Source organism: Trichosurus vulpecula, chromosome 5 (genome assembly GCF_011100635.1).
Source record: "Trichosurus vulpecula isolate mTriVul1 chromosome 5, mTriVul1.pri, whole genome shotgun sequence".
Classification (NCBI taxonomy): Eukaryota; Metazoa; Chordata; class Mammalia; order Diprotodontia; family Phalangeridae; genus Trichosurus; species Trichosurus vulpecula.
Genome location: NC_050577.1, coordinates 5,386,615 through 5,407,949, shown reverse-complemented (window position 1 = coordinate 5,407,949; position 21,335 = coordinate 5,386,615). Strand labels below are relative to the sequence as shown.

At 46.7% G+C, this 21,335-nt stretch overlaps 1 protein-coding gene across 1 annotated transcript in view; it reads left to right on the top strand.

Moving 5' to 3' along the window:
- The window catches only part of THSD7A (thrombospondin type 1 domain containing 7A), a 353,889-nt gene that overhangs the window by 274,624 nt on the left and 57,930 nt on the right, over positions 1 to 21,335 (top strand). The window contains exons 10-12 of the mRNA XM_036760403.1: positions 2,868 to 2,983; positions 10,279 to 10,411; positions 12,156 to 12,259. Coding sequence (XP_036616298.1) covers positions 2,868 to 2,983; positions 10,279 to 10,411; positions 12,156 to 12,259 — 353 coding nt within the window. The remainder of the gene's footprint in view (positions 1 to 2,867; positions 2,984 to 10,278; positions 10,412 to 12,155; positions 12,260 to 21,335) is intronic.

Here is a 21,335-nt window from a genome sequence, read left to right as displayed (position 1 = left end):
AATTTTTTATTCAAGCCCCTGGTTGCCTGTATGGATCTGCTAAACCCAATGGATTTTCTTTGCCCTTCAAATTCTGGAGAACAGGTTGCTTTCATTTGGAAGCAAATACAAAGACTTCAAAAAGCAGGGATATTGCCTGTTTTCCAAAATGTCACGTGATATGCCCAGAATCATTTTGAACAATCCCAGCATTCGACACAAATATGCAAATAGAAACTTTGTTTTAACTCCCCTTAACAAAGCAGCTCAGTGCTAGATGGACAGATCGATGGTATTGGGCTCATCTGCCCTCCCAATAACAGACTTCATGCATCTCCTCTCTGTTCTGGCTAATTTGACCTTGAATAAGATGGGGAAAGGGGCAGGGGATCAATTCCTGGATTTAAGTTGAAGCTACTAAATACAAAGAGTTTAAAAGAGAAAAAAGAGGCATTCCAATGAAACCTCTCACCTCTCTGAAGGAGCCCAGAGTTGGTTTAGCTGTCATTTCCCAGAACTGGGATCCCAAGGGGTGTGCTCCTTAGCAGAATATGGGGTTAAGGATGTTCTCTCCACAAGGGGGTGGCTCTGGGCACTTAGTGATTCATTCAGTCCAACGAAGATCCGTGAATCCACCTGCCCTGGCCACTGAGCTAAGTAATGGAATGCAAGGGCAGAAATGGAGCAGAACCTCCATTCAGGGAATACACATTCTTCCAGGGGGAGCAACAAGCACCCAGAGAGGTAAATTCAAAGTCATCTCAGGGAAGGATGAAGCACTGGGAAGGTCAGAAAAGGTCTCTTGAGGAGGGAGTCATTGAGTAGATGGAAGAAGTAGAGATGAGGAAGGAGATTATCCAATATTGAAGGGCCTCTACAAAGACACAGGGGCATCTGGGTAGTGCAGTGGATAGAGTGCCAGGCCTGGAGTCAGGAAGACCTGAGTTCAAATCAGGCCCCAGACACTTACTAGCTGTGTGACCCTGGGTCAGTCACTTGACCGTGTCTGCTTCAGTTTCCTCATCTGTTGAAGAGAGCTGGAGAAGGGAATAGCACATGACTCCACTATCTCTGCCAAGAAAACCTCAAAGGAGGTTAGGAAGAGAGAGAGATGACTGAGACGACTGAGTGACAACAAAGCCACAGAGATGAAAGACAGAATATCCTGTTGAGGGAACAGTGAGTCAGTCCATTTGGCCAGAGCATGGGGCAGGGGAGAGGGGCAACATGAATTATACAGATCTCAAAAGAGAGAATGGAGCCAGATTGGAAAAGAGTTCTAAAAGCCTCATAGAAGAATGTGTATTTTGCCCTAGAGACAACAGGAAGTCACTGAAGAAGCTTCTTGAAGGGAAATGACGTAACCAGACCAGTGCTTTAGGAAAACTTAAAGAAAACTGCATTTATGGAGTTTCTGTATTAGAAAAGAACTGCAAATCCATGTCCCTGTAGATTCCTAGAAACTTTTCTCAAGGTTAAAGCTGAGAGAAAACATGATTCCCCAGGGCTTCTCTGGTCTATATATCAGTACAAGTACCCCAGAAAGAATGGGATCTGAGAATAAGCCCTACTTACATGTAGCATAATTCTCTATTTTCAATGGAATAAGTGGACCCCTTGTGTTTCCTGTTTCTAAGCCTGATCTCAGCAGCCAAATGGGCCTCCTTAGAGATTTATGGTCTCAGTGGTAATAGAAAAGATTAACTTCCATGATCCTTATCTGATTCTATTTTGTACTTATGCCCTTGAATAGGCATAGCAATTAGAATAAATTCAAGCTTATCCTTGACTTAAGACGGGAGCTTAAAAAAATCTCAAGACCCATAAAATGGTCACATTTGTTCCAAAAGTTTCCATCTCACCCTCCAGCATATAAGAAGTGCACATGACCTTCTTTAAGGTGTCTTGAAAGTCAGGAATTGTAAGTAATTGTTAGTTTCATAAAGTATTTCACACGCTTACTCCATTTCTCTAAAGATATTTGCTAAGTGATTTAAGGGAAGACCAACTCCATTCTAGAAGGCATCCTGAGTGGGGGAAATCTGTGGGTCTCATACACAGTGAATATTGGAGCAGCTTCCACATTATACAGCTGGTTTGCTAGCTCCTGCCAGGCAAGATTAGAACCCAGAACTCTAGATTTCTCCACCCATGCTCTTTCCACCACACCAAGCTTCCAGGTCCCCCTCATGCCAGGGCCCTGATTACCATGTGTATATGCCAAGTGGACACCACGTTGCTATCTCCAAAATCAGACACTCATAGTCTCAATGGTCATAAATGTGATCACAATATCAGAGATGGAAAAGAAGTAGATTGGTATGTCCATTCAATGGTTATGTGCACCCAAATCAAAACAATGGCATCAGCATGATGGTAGTGGGTGTAGAAGGAGGCCACCATGGGGTAATGGAACGAGGAGGAAGGATTCAGTGTCAGTGGACCTAGTTTGAATCTTGTACTTGCTATTTACTTCCCATGTGACTTTGGACAAGGCACTTCCTTCTCCCTTTGGAGCCTCATTTTCTTCATCTATAACATGAAGGCTTTGAACTATTGAGCATACAAGGTTCCTACCAGCTCTAGAGCCTATGATCCCATCCATGCTGGCAATCTAGACTGAGGCCTTTTCAGGAGCTCTCATTTCATTGTGTGATTCTAATGGGAAGGAGGAGTGTTCTTGATCTGAGTATGTTTAAAAGGTAGAATCCCAATGTTCTCAAAAGATCAAAGAAAGCAATATATGTGGAGCCCTTTACAAACTCTAAAGGTCTAGAAAGACAAGCTGCTGGCACAATCCCTAAATGATTGTTAGTCAGATATTATAATTATTAATGTCATTACCACTGTGATTATCTGAAGTCTGATCTTTGTTTTGCTATCTCCAGATGCCCTGAGAACCTTCGACCTGAAACGGTGAGGCCGTGTCTGCTTCCTTGTAGAAGGGACTGCATCGTAACCCCATACAGTGACTGGACACCGTGCCCCTCCACCTGTAAAGAAGGTATCGTTGGGAATGGGGTGATGGAGAAGGGGCTCTGGGTGCCTCTGGCTGAGGCCATTGGGTTGAGTTCATGGACTTTCTCTTCCCCACATCAAATTCTAGAAGAGTGCAGGCTGTAGGAGAGTAAGAATGCAAAAGAATGCCTACCAGAGAAGGGCAAAGGTCTGGGCTTCTAAAATCACAGCCCAGATATGCAATGGCGTGTGGTGACTGGCTTCTTTGGTTGCTTTCGGGGTGTGAATCAAAACAGAGATGTCGCAGATATGATTATGGTAGATTGTTGATCGGTTAGAGATGACTCAAAGGGGCAAGTGAGGTCTTATATTTTTGTCCCTGGTATCAATTCTGGGGACCCAGGGAGGAGGAAAAGAGCTTGTTATTCTGGTAGTGTATCAGATGGAGCGCTGGACTTTGAGTCAGGAAGACAGGTTCAAACTTTGCTTTGCTGACTTATTAGCCTTGTGACCTTTGGCAAATCACTTACCCTGCCCTCAGCCTGGGTTTCTTCATCTGTAAAATGGGCATAATTACATTTATCTCACAGGTTGTTATGAGGATAAAATGAGACATTAAATTAGCAGGCTTCATAAATATTAAAATAGCAGCCATTGTTCTTCACCTTCCAACCACCTTTAAGAAAGATCTGGGGCTTGGGAGAGCTAGACAGGAGGCTGGGAATTCTGTCACTTTTATTGTCATCTTTCTACATATAAAGACAATTGCCTTCATTGACAGCATAGTAGTCAGCACACACACACACACACACACATGCACGCACATGCATGCACACACATGTACACACATGCACACACACGCACGTGCACACACACATGCACAAGTGCACACACACACACACACACACACACACCCTTTGCCTTCTACAACATGCACATTCAGAATACCACCTCTCTGACTGTGCCTCTGTCTCCTTTTTCTGCCTCCTCCTCATCTTTCTCTCCCTGAGATGCAGGTATCTCCCAAAGTGTTGCCATGACATTCTTCTCTTCTTTCCCCCAATCTTTCTTGGCTTTGCCATCCATTCCCATGACTTCAATCATCCTGTGTATACAGGAAGCTTTCCCATCACATCACCAACTCCTAGCCCAAACAGCTGGTCAGAGCTACAGGCTAATGTGTCCAGCTGCCTGGTGGAGGGTAAAACCAACTCTATTCCTGAAAAGCCCATGTCCCTGAGAGATCAGGGCTCTCAAAACTCCACTGGCAGAGAAGCCATAGCTTTGGGACATGGCAACACAGAACAGGTCCTTCCAAAAATCTCTATGGAGATTGCCAATGAGAAAGCATCTGGGCCCAGGTAATGGCTACTGCCTTGGATTTGGAGGAGTGTGACCCTGTGTGACCCTGGGCAAAGCTGTTCTTCTAGGTCCCTTCCTCTAATTTTCTCTGAACCTCTGAGATGTGGACTCTTTGATGCCATCGTAAGCCTTCAGCTTCCTCCTTTGTAAAAACCAAAGGGCTGGGCTGCATTATTTCTGAAGTCCTGTCTCACCTGGGCATGATTCTTTGAAGGTTTGGAAGGGAAGGTGGGGTTGGCTGCAATCCCTCTGTTAACCCCCTCCCCAAAAGCACCTGTTTGCTGCAAAAGACGACACTCCCTCTTCATTCCCCAGGAACCCGGCTCATCTCAGGACCTGCCAACCTAGAGCTGGAGTTCCCAATGACAGCAATGCAATAATCTTTGCACTTAGCTTCAAACATAACCAAAGGCTTTCATAGCTATTAGGAAATCTGTGATATGATGTATGTTGGTTATTTGATCCAATCAGGTCTTGCCCAAGAATTTCTCTTTTAGGAAATTTTTTTAACTTTTAAGGAAAAATGAAACCTTAAAATAGCAAAACTAGCCAGTCCTCCACAAAAGTCCCAATATATCTTTCCAGACCCCCACTCGCTGTTAAAACTATTGCAAAGTGTCCATTTCTTGGTGCATTGCACATATGTGATAATTTCAGTACTCCCACAATTTCCTGAGTGGGTGCCCTCTCCTCTCTGGGGCAAATTGTAGTCCCCACCCCCCTTAGAAGATGGTCTTTGTGAATTGTTGGAACCAAAAAACATTTCACTCCATAAAGATAGCATCTGACCATGAGCCTACCTCTCTGCCTCAAATGAGGCTCTTTCTCAGAGGACACAGTCCATCCCTGGGTACACCCTCAGCCCCTCAACAGCTTGGTGAGAACTCTCAGAACTCTGGGGGAGCAGCAGGGCCTCCAAGAGCCCAGAGCAACTCCGGAGCAGAAGGAGGCTTGAAAAGACATGGACGGAATGGTACAACGTGAGAACGGATGCTCAGCCACTCTTCCTGATGTTTCGTCTTGGCCTTTTTCCCTCTTTAAAACTTCTCAATATTCCTTCCTTCTAACTGAGTTGGTAATGAGCTGTGTGTTAATGCCCCTGGTAATTGGTGATTAGTCACTGTCACATATTATTACAAAGGCTGAGCTTGTTACATGAGGTACAAATGCCTGCAAATGTCATTTGATCCTTGGTGCTTAATAAAGGCCACTAATAGGAAGTCGTTTGATATTAATTTCAGTTTAATTGGGGGAGGGGGAGGAAGCAAAAGAAAATTACACCAAGCACCAAAGCCCAAAGCAATCTCACACTCACATACACTCACACACACACACACACACACTCTCACACTCTCTCACACTCTCTCTCTCTCTCTCTCTCTCTCTCTCTCTCTCTCGCGCGCACACACACACACACACACACACACACACACACACACACACACACACACACACACACACACATACCGCAAGGACCAAGGACCAGGTGGAGGTGGTACTAGCCCCAAAGTCCGGGGCCCTGGCTCTTAGCCCCAGCTCCACCACTCACTCTCTGTGTGATGGGCCAGGCCTTGTACTGAGGTTTGTTTTGGTTTTGTTTTTAACAAATATGATCTCATTGGATCCTCACCACAACCCTGGGTGTTCTTATGATCCCCATTTCACAGGTGAGAAAACTGGGGTCAATAGAGTTTCAGTGACTTGCCCAAGATCCCATAGCTGGTAAGTGTACCTGAGGCTGGATTTGAACTCAGGCCTTCCTGACTCCAGGTTCAATGTTCTTCAAGACTACAAATCTCCCAATGGTAATTCCTGGTCTACAGGAAACGGCCTGCCTCTTTGGGCATGTCAGCCTTGGTCCTCTCCGGTCATCTCTGAGGAAAGCCCCCGTCCTGGCGAGATGCAGGATCAGGCAGCTTAGGCCAGGGGGGCAGCCAGAGTCCATGACCCTGCCTGGCTGACCTTGGGCATGTCCCTTTTTCCTGGGCCTCAGTCTCCTCGTTAGTGAAACGAGAAGAGTTGATCTAGGTGACATCTAAGGCTCCTCTCAACTCTGAGTCTTTGACTCTGTGACCAACAAGGGCAGGAGGCTGAGGACCCCTGGAGGACTAAAGAGTAGCCTGGCCATGAGCCAACAGGCCACTCCTCTGGTTGTTTCAGGCAGGTGTCTGCAGACTAACGGGTGGTTGATTGGGATCTGGGCATGTTGATAGAAACTGTCATTTTCTTGGGCGCAAGACCCAGTGCTGGCCTAGAGAAAGTTTCCTCATTACGGTGTAAAGAGTGTGAATAATTTATATTCCTGGGAAATTACATTGAGGGCAACCCACAATTAAAAATGCTAACTGAAGGTTGGTGTCCTAGGAGAGATAATAGTAGCAGAAAATTAATGTGGGGACAGGATGTTTCTTTCTAATTAGATTTTGCAGGTAATTCTAAATTTGTTGAGTGCTGTCTGGAGTTGTAGACCTATTAAAATGAGGAGCAGGCCTCTTTCCTTTTCAGCAGCTGAGGGGGGGAACCACTACCTGGGAGCCTGACAGAGAACGGAGGAAAGTAGCTTCACCTTCTGGGAGCAGCCCCTGTCACTGGGGAGGGTGTCCCAGCCTCCCCCCGATGGGCCTGGAGAAACCTTCAGTAACAGGGCTGCACACTGGGTAGAGAGGGTTTCAAAAAGAAACCTGGGAGCCCCTGGATGGTGCTCAAGGATATCTCCCCAAATTTTGGAGAAAGTATATTTTCCAGATAGAAATCCTTCCTGCGCCTCAGCTCTTCCTACCTGGCGTCAGAAGCAAAAGCTGCCACCCTACTCCAGACCAGTCATTCCTGGGGTTAAGCTTGGATTTGTGGCATTATCTTCTCTAAAGATCTGGGATGAGTGTTTGTGGAGGCGTCTGCTCCATTCCTCCAAACCCCTGCCTCCAAGAAGAGTGCAAGGTCTTTACTAGAGAGAGGAGAGGAGATGTTTAATAAGCAATAGCAACAGCATGGACACAGAGAGACGTTCCTCGCTCGCTTGGTGCAAAACAACCAAATGATTTCTATAGATCTAGGCTATCATTAGAGAACTGTCTGGAATATATAGGAAGTCAGGAAAACCTGGGCTCAAGGTCAGGCAGCCTCCACCTCAATAAGATCTGGGTTCAGGTCCTGCCTCAGACATCTACTGACTATGGGACCCTGGGCAAGTCTCAACCTCTCAGGAGCCCCAGCTACTCCCCCAGACTTGGAGCTGCAGACCAGGCAATCTGCTTGGGAGTGTTTCCTCACTGGGAGCCCCTTCCCTACCCACATCATAGAATCAGGGGTTTGCTCCTGCATTGGGCTTCCTTCCCCTGCCCCCTATCAAAAAAAGATGCAAAACGTAAAAGCCTCCCTACGAGGAGCATAGAATGAGACTGTCTCCTTTCTGTGGAACCAAGTTCTTAACGCAAGGTGAGCTGAGCCTTGCAGCTCAAGCCAGAGAGAAAAGAGTAGAGGGGAACTCTGCCCACAGCCAGAACAAGGATGCTGGGTTGGAAGGGGGGAAACAGAGAGAGACAGGGGGGCGGGGGGGGGGGGGGGGGGGGAGGGAAAGACAGAGACAGAGACAGTGAGGGAAAGAGGGAGGTGGGGAGGAAGGGAGGGAGAAGAGGAGAGGTGCAGAAAGAGTAAAGAGTAGAGAAGAGGTGAAAGACAGAAACAGCGAGGGGAGGGCGAGAGAGAGAGAGAGTGACAGAGAGAGAGAGAGAGAGAGAGAGAGAGAGAGAGAGAGAGAGAGAGGGGAGGGGAGGGGAGGGAGGGGAGGGGAGGGGAAGCTAATCCAAAATTCATCCTTCTCTTCCTCCTACATAGTGAATTCAAAGTCAGGAATGAGTCAGTCAAAGGCGTCTAGGCTCCTGGACAAGGGGCCTCTGAGCTTTGGATGGAGGATGAGCAAGGAAAAGGGCATCCCTCCCATCAGAGCAGGCATCAGGGCAGGGACTCTTTTCCATAGCGGGAGGGAGGCAGGCGGAGGGTGGGGGGGGGGGGGAGAAGGAGCATTTATAGAGCTGCTCCTCTATTCTGGGGGTTGTGCTGAGCCTTTTACAGCTATCTCAGTGATCCTCACAAACCCCCAGGAGGTAGGCGGTATTATTTTACAGCTGAGAAAACTGAGGCAAATAGAAGTGAAGTGAATTGCTTATGGACACAGAGCTGGTAAATGTTTGAGGCTGAATTTGAACTCGGGTCTTCCTAACTCCAAGGTCAGTGTGCAACTGCTCTAATTATAAAACTATTGATGTTCAAATCCCTGCGACTCCAAGACGCCCCTAAATCTCTGCTGCCGGCAGAGCCAGAGGGTTCCATTTCACTGCTCCTCTCCCTGATCTCTATGCGACGACTCAAATTAAGACGTGCAGCCTGTTTACCGTGAATAGTAAATGAGTAGGATAATTTACTCAGTGCATATTCCAAATTAAGGGAGTCACCAGGAAATAACATTTCACATTTAAGCCTGGTTTGCAGCCTTGTGGGGCACGTGCGGGACAAGGGCGACAAGGGCTGGGTGTCCCTTGTGGCGGACGGGACCATGGGGACCCTCGAGGAGAGGAAGAGGCTGCATTAATGAAATCCGCCGATGACCCCAGTGGGTGAGACGTCCGGGGGAAAGCGCCCCCAGCGTGAGGGCAGAGGGGCCGGCCGGGGAGGGGGAGGGGACTTCCTACCTGGTCCACACTTTCCAGCAGGACCTCGCTGGCCTCACTCTGGGTCTGAAAGCTCCATGGGCGACGCTCATACTTCTAGCTGACATTTGCGTAAGGGTTTCTCTCTGCAGTCCCAAAGCACCAGGGTCTATGTGACTATTAGTGCATAGAGAACCCGAGAGGCATCACAGTGCAGTGGAGGGAGGGCAGCCTTGGACTCGGGAAGACCGGGATTCAAATTCCGCCTCAGACGCGGACTGGCCGTGTGGTCAGAGGCAAATCAGTTAATCTCCTGCTATTTCCAGGCAAATCCCCAAGTCTGTAAAACGCACCTGAGCTGCTGATTGCATGGGTGGAAGGAGGCTTCCATGATAGGAGTTGTGTAACAACATGAGTCCAGACCCCACCCCCACTCCCCGTGTGTGTGTGCGTGTGCACGCGCGTGTGTACATATATACGTACCTACACGTATGTGCATATATATTGAGAGAAAGAGACAGACAAGAGAGAGAATCAGAAATAACTAGACTGAAAGACACGAAACCATCCTGTCCCACCTGGGGGACCTTGGGCATTTGACTTCCTCTCTGTGGGACTTAGTTTCCTCATCTGCATAATGGGGGTTAGAATCAATGATTTCTTCTAAAATACATTCTGGATCTAAAGCTGGGATCCTCAGCGCTGCCCCCTTAAGCCTACACATGAGGAAAGCCGGGTTCAGATAGGGAAGCGACTTGTCCGAGGCCATCTCATTCATTCCTGGCTGTGCTGGGACCAGAGCCCAAGGCTCCCTGTTCACCATCTGGCCCTTCGCTTCCTGTCCCAGGCTTTGACTCCCGCTAACACTTCAGTGCTGTCTGCCTATCTGCGCATTCCATCCCTTTTCACAAATCATTTTAAAACCCCTCATCAAACAAGAATATCCCAGGATCACTTCTTGGCTGGCCAGGAGGAAAGGCCACTTCTCTGTCCAGAGACCCACTCACTTATCCCTCCAATCTGTGTCCTAAGGACAGGCCCATTCCCAGCCTGTGAGGGAGCATGCCCAGGGTCCAATAGGCCCTCAGCTCCTCGTGAGCAGGAATAAGTTCAGAGGCATCTGAAATCGTCTCCAGATAAAGGGATAGACTCCACTGGCATTGCCTTGTTCCCATGCTGACTTGTCCCTCATCCAGGCATTTTTCCCAGGACAGAAATCCTGACAATTCCCCCCTGGGGAGGTTTGAGACATTCACATGGTCCTGATTGTCGGGCTCTTGTCTGGTGTGGAAATCGGAAGGCTAAAGCCATGACCTCCTTGGGATCTTTTCAGGGGACACCACGGTGAAGAAGCAATCCCGGAACCGGGTTATCATTCAGCTGCCTGCGAATGGAGGCCGGGACTGCCTGGAGGCAATGTATGAGGAAAGGGAGTGCGCAGCTCCCCAGGTCTGCCACAGCTTCAGGTGAGGCTGGGGGTTACAGAGTCAGTATCTCCCCCTCCAGCTCCGCAGGTCTGCCACAGCTTCAGGTGAGGCTGGGGTTACAGATTCCATATCCCCACCCCAAGCCCCCTTGGCCCCCTCCCCATTGCTTTTTTGTGCTTTGGACAGCTAGGTTTCCCACCCCCAGCTCAATAATGTCCTTAGCAGATGGCCCAGTGCCTTGGCCTCCCAGATGTCTTGGACTTTTGGAAGGCTGCCAAACTCTAGCCAAGGACTGTTTGCTAAATGCCTGTTCTGGGCAGAGCACTACCCCCAGCCCTTAACTAGCCCCTGTGCTCAAGGAGCTTGGATAGTCCTGGGGGCTCTAACGTGCACAGACAGTTATGGGAAAGACTGTGGTGCCAGGGGGCAACGGAATTATGGAAACCAAAGACTTTGGGAACTTTGGGGAGGGAGAGCTCTGTTCTAGCTGGGGGCAATCAGAGAGGGCTTCAGGAAAGAGGGGGCCCCTGAGCATGCCCTGAAGGGAAAGAAGAATTCTGAGAGACAGAAATGAGGGAGGAGACCATTGCAAGCAGTGAGATAGATGGTACAAATACCTTGTGGAATGTCAAATTGGAGCAACCCCAGGAGGTTATAGCAACAGGAGCTGATAGCTGATAGTGATTTAGGGCCTACAAAGCATCTTTGCCCCTTTCCTTCATCTGAGCCTCAGCACCCTGGCAGGAAAATGGCATTATCCTTACTGTTGTCACTCTCACATCTGTAACAGTTAGGAAGTGTCTGAGTTGGAGTCAAACCAGTGCTCTGTCCACAGCCCCACACTGTACAAACACTGTCATTGCCACTTTACGAGGAGAAAGCTGAGGCTCAGTGGTGCCAATGGACTTGTGCAGGCTGGCAAAGCTAGTGTGTGTTGGATCTGGGTCGCCAACCAAGGTCTGCTGCCCCAAAGTCTGTGGCTTCATCTGTTCCCCCATGCAGCCTCTTCTGTCCCTTGTATGAGAATCACAGAAAATTAAATCAGGCTATGAAAGTCCTGCCATCAGAAAGATTTGAAAAGTCAACCCCTCAGGATCCTAATGGAGCACAAGAGAACATTGGCTTTTCTTAGACACTGGAGCTCTGGCCAACAGAATGACATGCCCAGCTTAATGGAGCCAGGGCGATGTCTACCCTGCTCAGCTCTGCTCTCTTCAGTACCAAATGAATGCTAGTTGAGATCACTGAGGCTTTGGGTGGAGATCATTCATCAGAGAATTCTTGCTTCAATAGCCTTAAGAGATTAGGAAACAGTTGTCAAGGCAGGGCTGCCCTATGGGATGTATCAAGGCTACCATGTTGCTCCCATAGCCAAAGCCAGACTTTCAAAAACAGAGTAGAGACACTTGCTCTTTTATCAGCATCTTCCCCTTCCTCAGGCCTTTGGGTCAGTGATTCTAGGTGACTACTGGTAGCAGGGATCCACAGGACTCCAGGATCTAAGCATCCAAAGGCAACCTGTAGCCCAGCCCATACATGAAAGGACTGCCCACTAGAACGTGCCGAGGAAGTGACCATTTGCTGGGTAACAGGGCTCCTACCTCTACTCTTGCTACTTTTAATACGTCCTCAAGCTCTAAATTACAATCAGAAAAAAAAGCACCAACATGGACAGATGGGTCCCTGCCCATATGCAGAGTTAAGGAAGCCTTATGTCTGTTGGCATGACCATGTGTCTCCTTGTCCCCCTAAAGCCCTTAATCAAGCCCTCTACTTCTTTCAGGTGGAAGACTCACAAATGGCGCCGGTGCCAGATGGTGCCATGGTCAGTGAGGCAAGACAGTCCTGGAACCCATGAAAACTGTGGAGCAGGTCTCCAGGCCAGAGGTAGGAGCCCCAGCTTCTTGAGGGAAGCCTCTGTTGTTCATGTCAGTAATGGGCTGAAGAGGCTGGAGGTGGGGAGGGGGGTGGGGGAAGAGGGTGAACCCACGAGTTGAGGAGCATATGGAGCCTCATGGTGAAACTGCAGGAGGGCAGTAGCTGCCTCCATCTACAGGGGCTCCTGGGACAGATGTGTGGCTGCCTTCACACTCCCTAGGCATCACAGCCCCTACTTGGGAGGGCAGCCCTTGTGCTGTGGATAGTGTGGTTGGCTTGGTTCTTGTGTTTTCAGGGTAGCATGTTCACAGGTGCCTCTGCTAGGTTTTACCACCCCAATCCATCTGTAAATGGCTTCCTGGCATATCCAAGCACCACCCTTAGCCACCTTTCTTGGCTCTCCCAGAATTTGTCCTTGGGTTACCCTTTGGCTGGATAATCACCTGCCACTGACTATCCTAGAGTGGATGCAGGTCAGATGAGCAAGGCAGGAAGTCCTGACTCTGGGGGGCTGAACTGCCATCAGAGCCTTTGCTCTACAGCCTGGAGCCCATCACATGTGTAAGTGATCCAGACTCGTTATTTCATCAGTGGGAGGGAAATTCTAGCGTGGAAGCTCCCTCTACCATTGCAGATTGGCAATGTTGCTGTGACTCAGTCTTAAGCAGCTGCCTGGAACATGTGAAATGACTTGCCCAGGGCCCCACAGCCAATGTGCATAGAAGATGAGACTTGAACTCAGTTCTTCTTGACTTCCAGTCAAAAATCTCCAGTATAGCTGGTGAGCGAGTCTCTCAGTGGATCAGGTTCGGTCCTTACGTAGGCAGTTAAATAATACTGTAGATGCAGCTCTGGGCTTGGAGCCTGGAAGAACTGAGTTCAAATCTACCCTCACACAGTTAACAGCTGTGTGACCCTGAACAAGTCACTTAACTGCTCTGGGCCTCAGTGTCCTCGTGTGTAAAACATGGATAATCGCAGTCCCTACCTCCCAGGGGTGTTGTGAGGATCAAACGAGATATTGTATGAAGCGCTTAGCACAAGGCCTGTGTTCAGTTGTTTTTCAGTTTGTGTCTGACTCTTCGTGACCCCATTTGGGGTTTTCTTGGCAGAGACACTGGAGTGGTTGCCCTTTTCTTCTCCAGCTTATTTTACAGATGAGAAAACTGAGGCAGAGTGAAATGACTTTCCCAGGGTCATATGGCTAGTAAGTATCTGGGGCCAGATTTGAACTCAGGTCTTCATGAGTCTAGGACTGGTACCTCTACACACCATGGAGCCACCCAGATGCCTAGTAGGTGCTTAATAAAGGCTTGTTCTCTCCTCCTCCAACTTAGAGACCACCCTTACTGCTGTTTGCAGGTAGGACTGGTCCTGGTACCTTGCTAAGTCCTGGCTCCTGCTATACAGTACCTCCCTTTTGAAGCCTTGATGCCCTCTGGCCACATGAGTAGGTGGGGACACCTGTGCTCCAGGACCTCAGGTTGTAGGCCTCTCCTTAGTTATGGGCCCCTGCCATCAATGCCTAACTAGGAGTCCCCTCCACCCATGTCCCAGTGCCCAAAGTCATCAAAAGTTGCCTCTGGTTTCCCCAAGTCCCCTCAGGTACCCAGACATAGGTACTGAACACCTACTATGTGCCCCAACATGGTGGCAGGCAAAAATGAGCAGTTCTGGCCATATCTTGACCTCCATCACCCCAGCCCATCTGCAAGTAATCTGAGGCAATATCATAGATGAAAATGAAGAGGCTGCTTTGTATGCCACAGCTAGACATGGAATAGAAGCCTAGTGGCCCAAAGAATAAGCCCATCCCCCTCAACCCCCAACTCCTCACCAGGGAAGGACTCAGGCATGGAGCAGAACAAGGCTCCATGAGCTGTAAAGATCCCCAGGGCACTTGCTTTTTTCTCAATGCTTCCTAAGAAGCATCTAAAGCAGCATCCTCCCCTCCGAGGACTTCCTTCTCAGTCTCCACTATTTCCTCTTTCAAGAACAACTTGATTTATCTTCTACTGAGCATCAGCAACCATCGAAATGCTGCTCAGAACTCAGGCAAAAAGAAAGAGAATTCAGAAGTCTTGCTCTTCCCATAAGGGACTGCCATAAGAACTGCAGAGATCCCAGAAAGAAGGCAGCAGAGATCCCATTTGGAGCATTATGCTCAGGGCACTGTGGTTTTCATGATGATGTTATCAAGTCAGAGCATGTCCAAGAAGCAATGAGCAAAGAATAGGCTTGTGAGGAAAGAAGGGAATGGGCTGCGTTAGGACCAGCCAAAGGAATTTTGGTTTTGTTTCACCTGGAGAAAGGACAAGCCAGCCACCTTCTGATATTTGAAGGGTTGTCACATAGAAGAGGGATGACACTTTTTCATTTGGCCATAGAAAGAACCAGAAGCAATGGGGGATGTGGCAAAGAGGCCAACTGAGGTTTCATATCAGGAAAAGCTTCTTAACAGTAGGAGATATCCAAGAGGGGAATGAGCTGTCCTGGAAGGTGGGGAGCTCCTCCCTATTGGAGAGCTTCACCCAAAGGCTTCATAACCTCATGTCCTGCATATTAGTGGAGGAAGGCTTTTTCAGATACAGGTTAGACCACATGGCCACTGAGTCACTTCCAAATCTAATATTCTGTATTTCTGGCCCTACTGGCCCATGCCTCACATGCACATATCATTTGGCGTGAGAGCAGTAATGGTGGCATCCATTGGTGACATACATTGTGGTGCTATGCAGGAAGTCCTGGTAGCCAGCTCTGCATTCATGCATCAAGCTATGAAACCTTCATCCCAAATAACCTCCCCATTAGAGTCTACAGCATGCACAGCTTTAACACCAGCATAAATAACCTGTTGTGTTTTGCCTGGCATATTTACCTATTTCCTGAGAGCCTATATACAGACTGAAACAAAAATTAGTGAGTGTCAGCATCCATGGCAATTCTGTTGCAATGGAACCTTCTGGACAGTTCCAGATGCTCCAATACTCATTTTTGTTTTGGGCCCTTTCTGTGCCAAGACTGAATCATGCCACCTTGTGCAGGTTTATTAAAGCAACCAGTAGATTTATGGTTAGGGTTCTAGAGGCAGAGTGACAGCTTGGGTAAAGAACAGGCCTCAGAGCCAGGAAGACCTGAGTTCGAAGCCTGGTCCTGACACATACATGACCCTGAGGTGGTCATTTAACCTCTGGTTCCTTGGAAAATTCTCCAGGACTAAGTTAAATGGAAGGTCCCAAACTATATGAGCAGAGGGGGTCCCTTCACTGGGAATTTCAAACCCCAGTGAAATCACAGGTCCAGAATGAAGGAAACAAACATAAAAGTGACTGTCAGCAAGGAAGTACCAGTACTCTCACAGGGCCACATGTGGGTTCAAGTCTCTGTTCCAAGACTTAACTAATTTTTAACCTCTTGGACTTAACTTTTCCACCAGTAGAATGGGGATAAAAGTATCTGTGGAAAAGCAGCCTGTCCTAGTGACTAGAGAGCTAGCCTCAAAGCCAAGAAGACGTGTGTTCTATTCTTGCCTCTTATAGATGCTGGCTCCATAACTCCGGCCAGGTCCCTTAATTTCTCAGTGCTTTATAATATAAATGAGAGCTACTCCTAGAGTTATTCGTTTTAAGACCTTCATTGTCCAACACGAGAAATTACTTCCAGGACCTGGACAGCGCCCCAAACTTTCTCATCTCATTCAAACATTGGCGTTTATTCGGCGCCTGTAGTGCTACATAAGAGTCCTTCTGCATGGCACTGAAGGTGCTCAGTGATGTTCTAGTCCAACTGGAGAGATGAGACATCGAGATGAAGTGATAAACAATAGTACTTCAATGCATCAAAGGATCGGTGCTTACAGACTTCTGAGTTCTAGTAGTCCAATTCCATCATTTTGCAGATGAGAAACTGAGACTCAGAGAGTAGATTGTCCAAGGTCACACCTAGAGGCAGCTAGGTAGTATAGTGCATTGAGTACCAGATCAGGAGTCAGGAAGATCTGAGTTCAAATCTGGCCTCAGACATGTACTAGCTGTGTGACCATGGGCAATTCACTTTGCCCTGTTTCCCTCAGTTTTCTCATCTGTAAAATGAGCAGGAGAAGGAAATGGCAAACCACTCCAGGATCTTTGCCAAGAAAACTCCAAATGGGGCCATGAAGAGTCAGTCATGACTGAAATGACCTAACAACAGCACACCTCTAGGAGAGTGGAAGAGCCCACATTTGAACTCAAGTGCTCTGATGGTAAATCTCACATTTCCAGTGTAGCTTACTGCTTCATGATTTCATTTTTGTGACCCTCCTTTGCCTAGGAAAACCACACCTGTATTGATAGATGATCTTTGAGGTATCCTTTGGTTGACAAGTTCATACCCAGGTATCCAATATGGGGAAGAGACCCCTCCCTACTTGGTAGGCTGGTCCTCAAGCGGGGAACTAAAAAGAGTCAGCAAAATTAAAAACAAGCAGTACAGAAGAGTCTTGATGTGGCAGAGCTGGCTCCTAAATGAAAACATTAAAGAAGGCACCAGAGGGATTATGGCCCTTTATCTGGCTTTTCAATCATATTCAGTACTGTATTTGGATAGAGATAAAGGAAGAAAAAGAGAAATTACAGGTAGAGGAAGCAGTCACAACCAAGGGATGTAAGAGACCCATGGCAAGTGTGTTGAGGAAACCACTTTGGCTAGAGTAGAGACCTATGTGAGATAAGGAAGGAAAGGTAGGGGAGAGCCAAACAGGGAAGGGCTAATGATTTTTACTTTCTTCAACCAGAAATCTAGTGCAGACATTTTAGGAACAGTAATACAATGAAAGCTGGGCATTATGAAGTTTGCTTTACTGGGGATATGAAGGAGGGTTTATAAGGGTGCGCCAGAGGCCAGGTAGGAAGCTGTCACAGTAATCCAGGTCTGAACTAATGAAGGCCTGAACTGGCCTACAGGAAGTAGAAATGGAGAGGAAGGGCCAGCCATGGGGATATCTTGTGAGAAGAAAATTCAACAGCACTTGGTAATTAAATGGATTTTGTAGGGCTGGAGGGAAAGAGAAGAAGTATAGGATTTGGAAACTTCTACATTTTTAGTTTGGGTGCCTGGGAGAATAGGAACTAATAGGATTATAAGAGTCCATATTAAGGGAAAGGGGTTGTTTGAGATCTTATTATAAAATCAGCATTGAAGGCATACCAGATTTAGAGCAAGCAGGATAGTGATAGCTTAAGGTTATAAATGTCATCACTCATCATGGCACAAGGGTCGTTCCACTGCACCTCAGAAGTGATGATCACTTGTACATTATTTTCCTTTGAATAAACAGAACATTGCCTCTTCCCATCCATATTTTGGCCTCCCAGTCAACCATTTCTGGTCCCACTAGATGAAGTCTGTTAATCATTTAGAAGGTCTTGTGTTAGAGGTCTTAGACGTCTCCCCAAGCTCGCAGTCCCCTCTATCTAACCTGAGGGTTAGCTCAGGAGCCCCTTCTGGACTGTTTCTCCCAACTTTTCACTGTTTCCATTTGAAAGAAATTTATGAGAACTGTCTCTATTCTCCACCTTCTACTTTCTACCTTCTACCTTCTTTTCTCCACATGCCACTAGGACAGAATGTGAGAAAATTATGGTCATGTGGAAAGAAAACTTTCCAAAAAGTCCATCAAGGAAGCAGATGCAGTGAAAACAGCTCTGCACCCTCTGTATCTCAGAGCCCCATAAGGATGCTTTCCAAACTAATGCTGTCTAAGGGTCTCGGGAGAAATTGATGAGGGTGTTGGGTCAAATTTTGAAACTTATGAATACAAAACACTCAGAATCATTACTCAATATTTTCTTAGTTTTCTCTAGATATAATAGCTAGCCTCTTACTCATATATTGTTTCTAATCATTTTTCCTTTGCTTCTTTGGCAATATAGATTCTAAGTTCTAGAATTAAAGTCTAATAAATCAGCAGCTGTTGTGGACAGTGACAAAGCACATCTTGATTTATCTATAATTGGAAAATGTTTATTGGGGAAGGGGCAAGTGATGATTCAGAGGACAGTCCAGCCATAGCTGTAAATATGCCAGGAGAAGCAGTGGCCTAACCTTTGCCCCCTCAAGCATTTACAGGAAGTAAAAGGGGGTAATGGTGATGGGTAAGTGGAAGTGGAGCACAAAGACATCATGTTGTCATGGACTCAGTGGTCACTACGTGGAGGAAGCCCTCCAGAAGCCAAGACCAGGGACAAATCACACCTCTCCTGATTATTCTCCATGATCATAATGTCCTCCCTCTCTCTCCCCTTTGCCAAATGTATTTATGCTTGCACTTTAAAGCCCATCTCAATTGCCAGAACCCTTGATCTTGGTTAGAACCCTTCCCCATGAGACCTCACAGAGTCCTTTATTCTCCCCTCACCAATTAATAAAGGATTTATTTTGAACTGTATTTATTCATATGTTCTATATAAATGCAAGAACTGCATCTAAATGTTGCATCTCTACCACCACATTATACAGAGCTCTGCATAGAGTCAATGCTAAATAAGTTTGTTGAAATAAATTGGATCAATACTGAAAAGCAAGACAATGGCTCTGGCCCTATCTGAGCATCAGGGAGAGAGAAGCTCTCCCAGGCTGAGAACTGACAAGTCTGCTCTTCAGGAACAAGCCCAAACTGTCCCTTAGCACATTTTAGCCCTCCATTTAGCTTTGTCAAGTGCTATAGAAATGTAGAACTGCCTCAGCCCTCTGGGAGCTTATAATCTCTGAAAGAAGTTCAGCCACTTCTATCAACAGTGAGCAATTTCTGAGAGACTTCAGACAGTGAGGACTTAGGAGCTCAGAAGATGGAGGAGTCATCTTTGGTTGGGACTCACATCTGGCTGGGATGTTTTGAAGGCTGAATAAGTTTTTGGTAGGCAAAGAAGAAGTAGAAGTGAGTTGAGGTTAAGGGAATGATGAATGAAAGTACAGAGTTGGGAAAGCAGAAAGTATCTTCGGAGTTGGTAAGTAAACCAATTTGGTTGAATCAAAGGGAGTAGTCGAAAACCAGGCAGCAAAGGAGCCAGATCATGAAATACTTTGAATGCCAGAGTCAGTGGTGAATAGGGAGCCTTTGAAGAAACTGAGCAGGAGAGTATTACAATGGAAGTCATATTGCAGGAATGTGGATCTAGGTTACATAGCAAAGAACACAAAGACAAGGAAACCAGGAAGTTCAGACTTGTGGTCATGCCAGCCTGGAGTAGATGGTAATGACAGAAATGAGAGGGAAGAGATGGAAGTAGAAGATGACACCAAGAAAGGACTTGGTCTCTGCACAGCTTCCATGCAAAGAGTATTTTGTACCCAATGAGATGGATAGTCCTTCCACAATGACATTGTCAAGCCAAGCCATGCTAAATGAAAAACCGGACAGATCATCACATTCTGTTCCCGATATGCTTCATTTTTCAGGTGTCTGGACAACTCTTCAAATCATTTGCGTATCACACTCTGACTTCTAACATTGGGGCACTGTGGAAGGGGTTAATTGCAGGCTTGTCCTTGATGGGAGCTATTGACAGAACTGGCATTTAGTGTGCCTGTAGCAGTGAGATATGTGCGTGCTATTTATCATCATTGTAAACCCTGCTCTGACTTTGTTTCTCCTGCCCTGAAGGCTTATGTCAGTTATAAGAACTTGAAATGACTGACTACAAATCATTTCAGGGAGCTGAGCTATCTTCCCAAGGGGCAGAACACTAAATCAATATTGATTTAAGAGAATGATCTTTGGGCTGGGAAGGACAGAACAAAAAAGTGGTTAACAGAGAGCTGAAATGGAAGGTAAGCAAGGAACTGGCAGGAGAGTGCCTGGTTGCCCTTGCTGAGTTCTTGACCAGAACCAAACTGCATCCCGGGTCATTGAAAGACTGGAAGTCTTCACAGGTGAATCAGAAATAAGAAAAGATCACGAAGGTTAGAAAAAAGCAAACATTATCCTGATTCTTCAAAATACAGAAGATAATGGAGTTTGAAAACATTTGTCCAGTGAGCTTAAATTTAATTCCTTTGAAATCCTTCAAAATTTTAAAGAGATTATTAATGGGCATCTAGAACAGAAAGCCATCTAGAACAAAAAAAACCAGCATGACTTCCTCCAGTGCAAGTCATGGCAGAAGAGCTTCATTGACTTAGTGGTGAGGTTGTTAGATGGGTGGGTGGGTCAAATTTATGCTGTATATATCATTTAATTGGATTTCGTAAAACCCCTCTCATTCTCTCCTTGGAGACAAACTAGAGACAAATTGGCTTACTGATAACACCATTGGAAGGTGTAACAAAAATGTCTAATTTTTTCCACCAATTATCTGGTGTGAGCATTAGAGTACATGGACATTCAGAGAAGTATCCCTAGGTTATTCCAAGAGGAATTTGGAAAAACAGAAGTTAACAAATTCCATGCAGTCTGCTCCACCAGAAGCTGTTGACAAGACTACAACACCATCAATCTGTTAAGGGGCAGCAAAGGATCCCCCAATGACTCTATTAAGGCAAAGACCAAAAGCAGTCCTGATAGGCTGGTTCCACTAAAAGACAGCTTTGTAAGAAACAGAAATGGAGAGATGGAGATTTTCTGGGGACACCAAAAACATAGACCATCAGAGTAATTCCTAAGTCACCTGAAACCGGCAAGTCTAGCCAAATATGCAATGATATCTAGCCCTATACAATGGTGATATAATCCTTAACAATAACCCTAAAGACATAAGCACATAACTTTCTGAAAGGAAGATGGTGTTATGCCTCCTTGGTCCAGTTGGGTCTACCTTGAAACAAGTCTATATAAAGTTCCCAACTTCTATGAGAGAGAGGAGAGAAGTAGATTGCTGAACCAACCATGTTCATGGCTCCTATGCCTGCCAGAAAGATGATTAAAGCACCTTCTGCTACCTCATTCACCAGAAAGGGGAAAGATAAACTAGATCAAGGATGCTTCTGCTCTCTTTCCCAAAGGACAGACAATGGGGTCACCCAGAGCAAGTTTTCTTAGCTCAGCAGGACCTGGAAAACAAAAGAAAAAAGCATGGGAAGAAGTCAGATGACCTGGCTTTAATCTCCA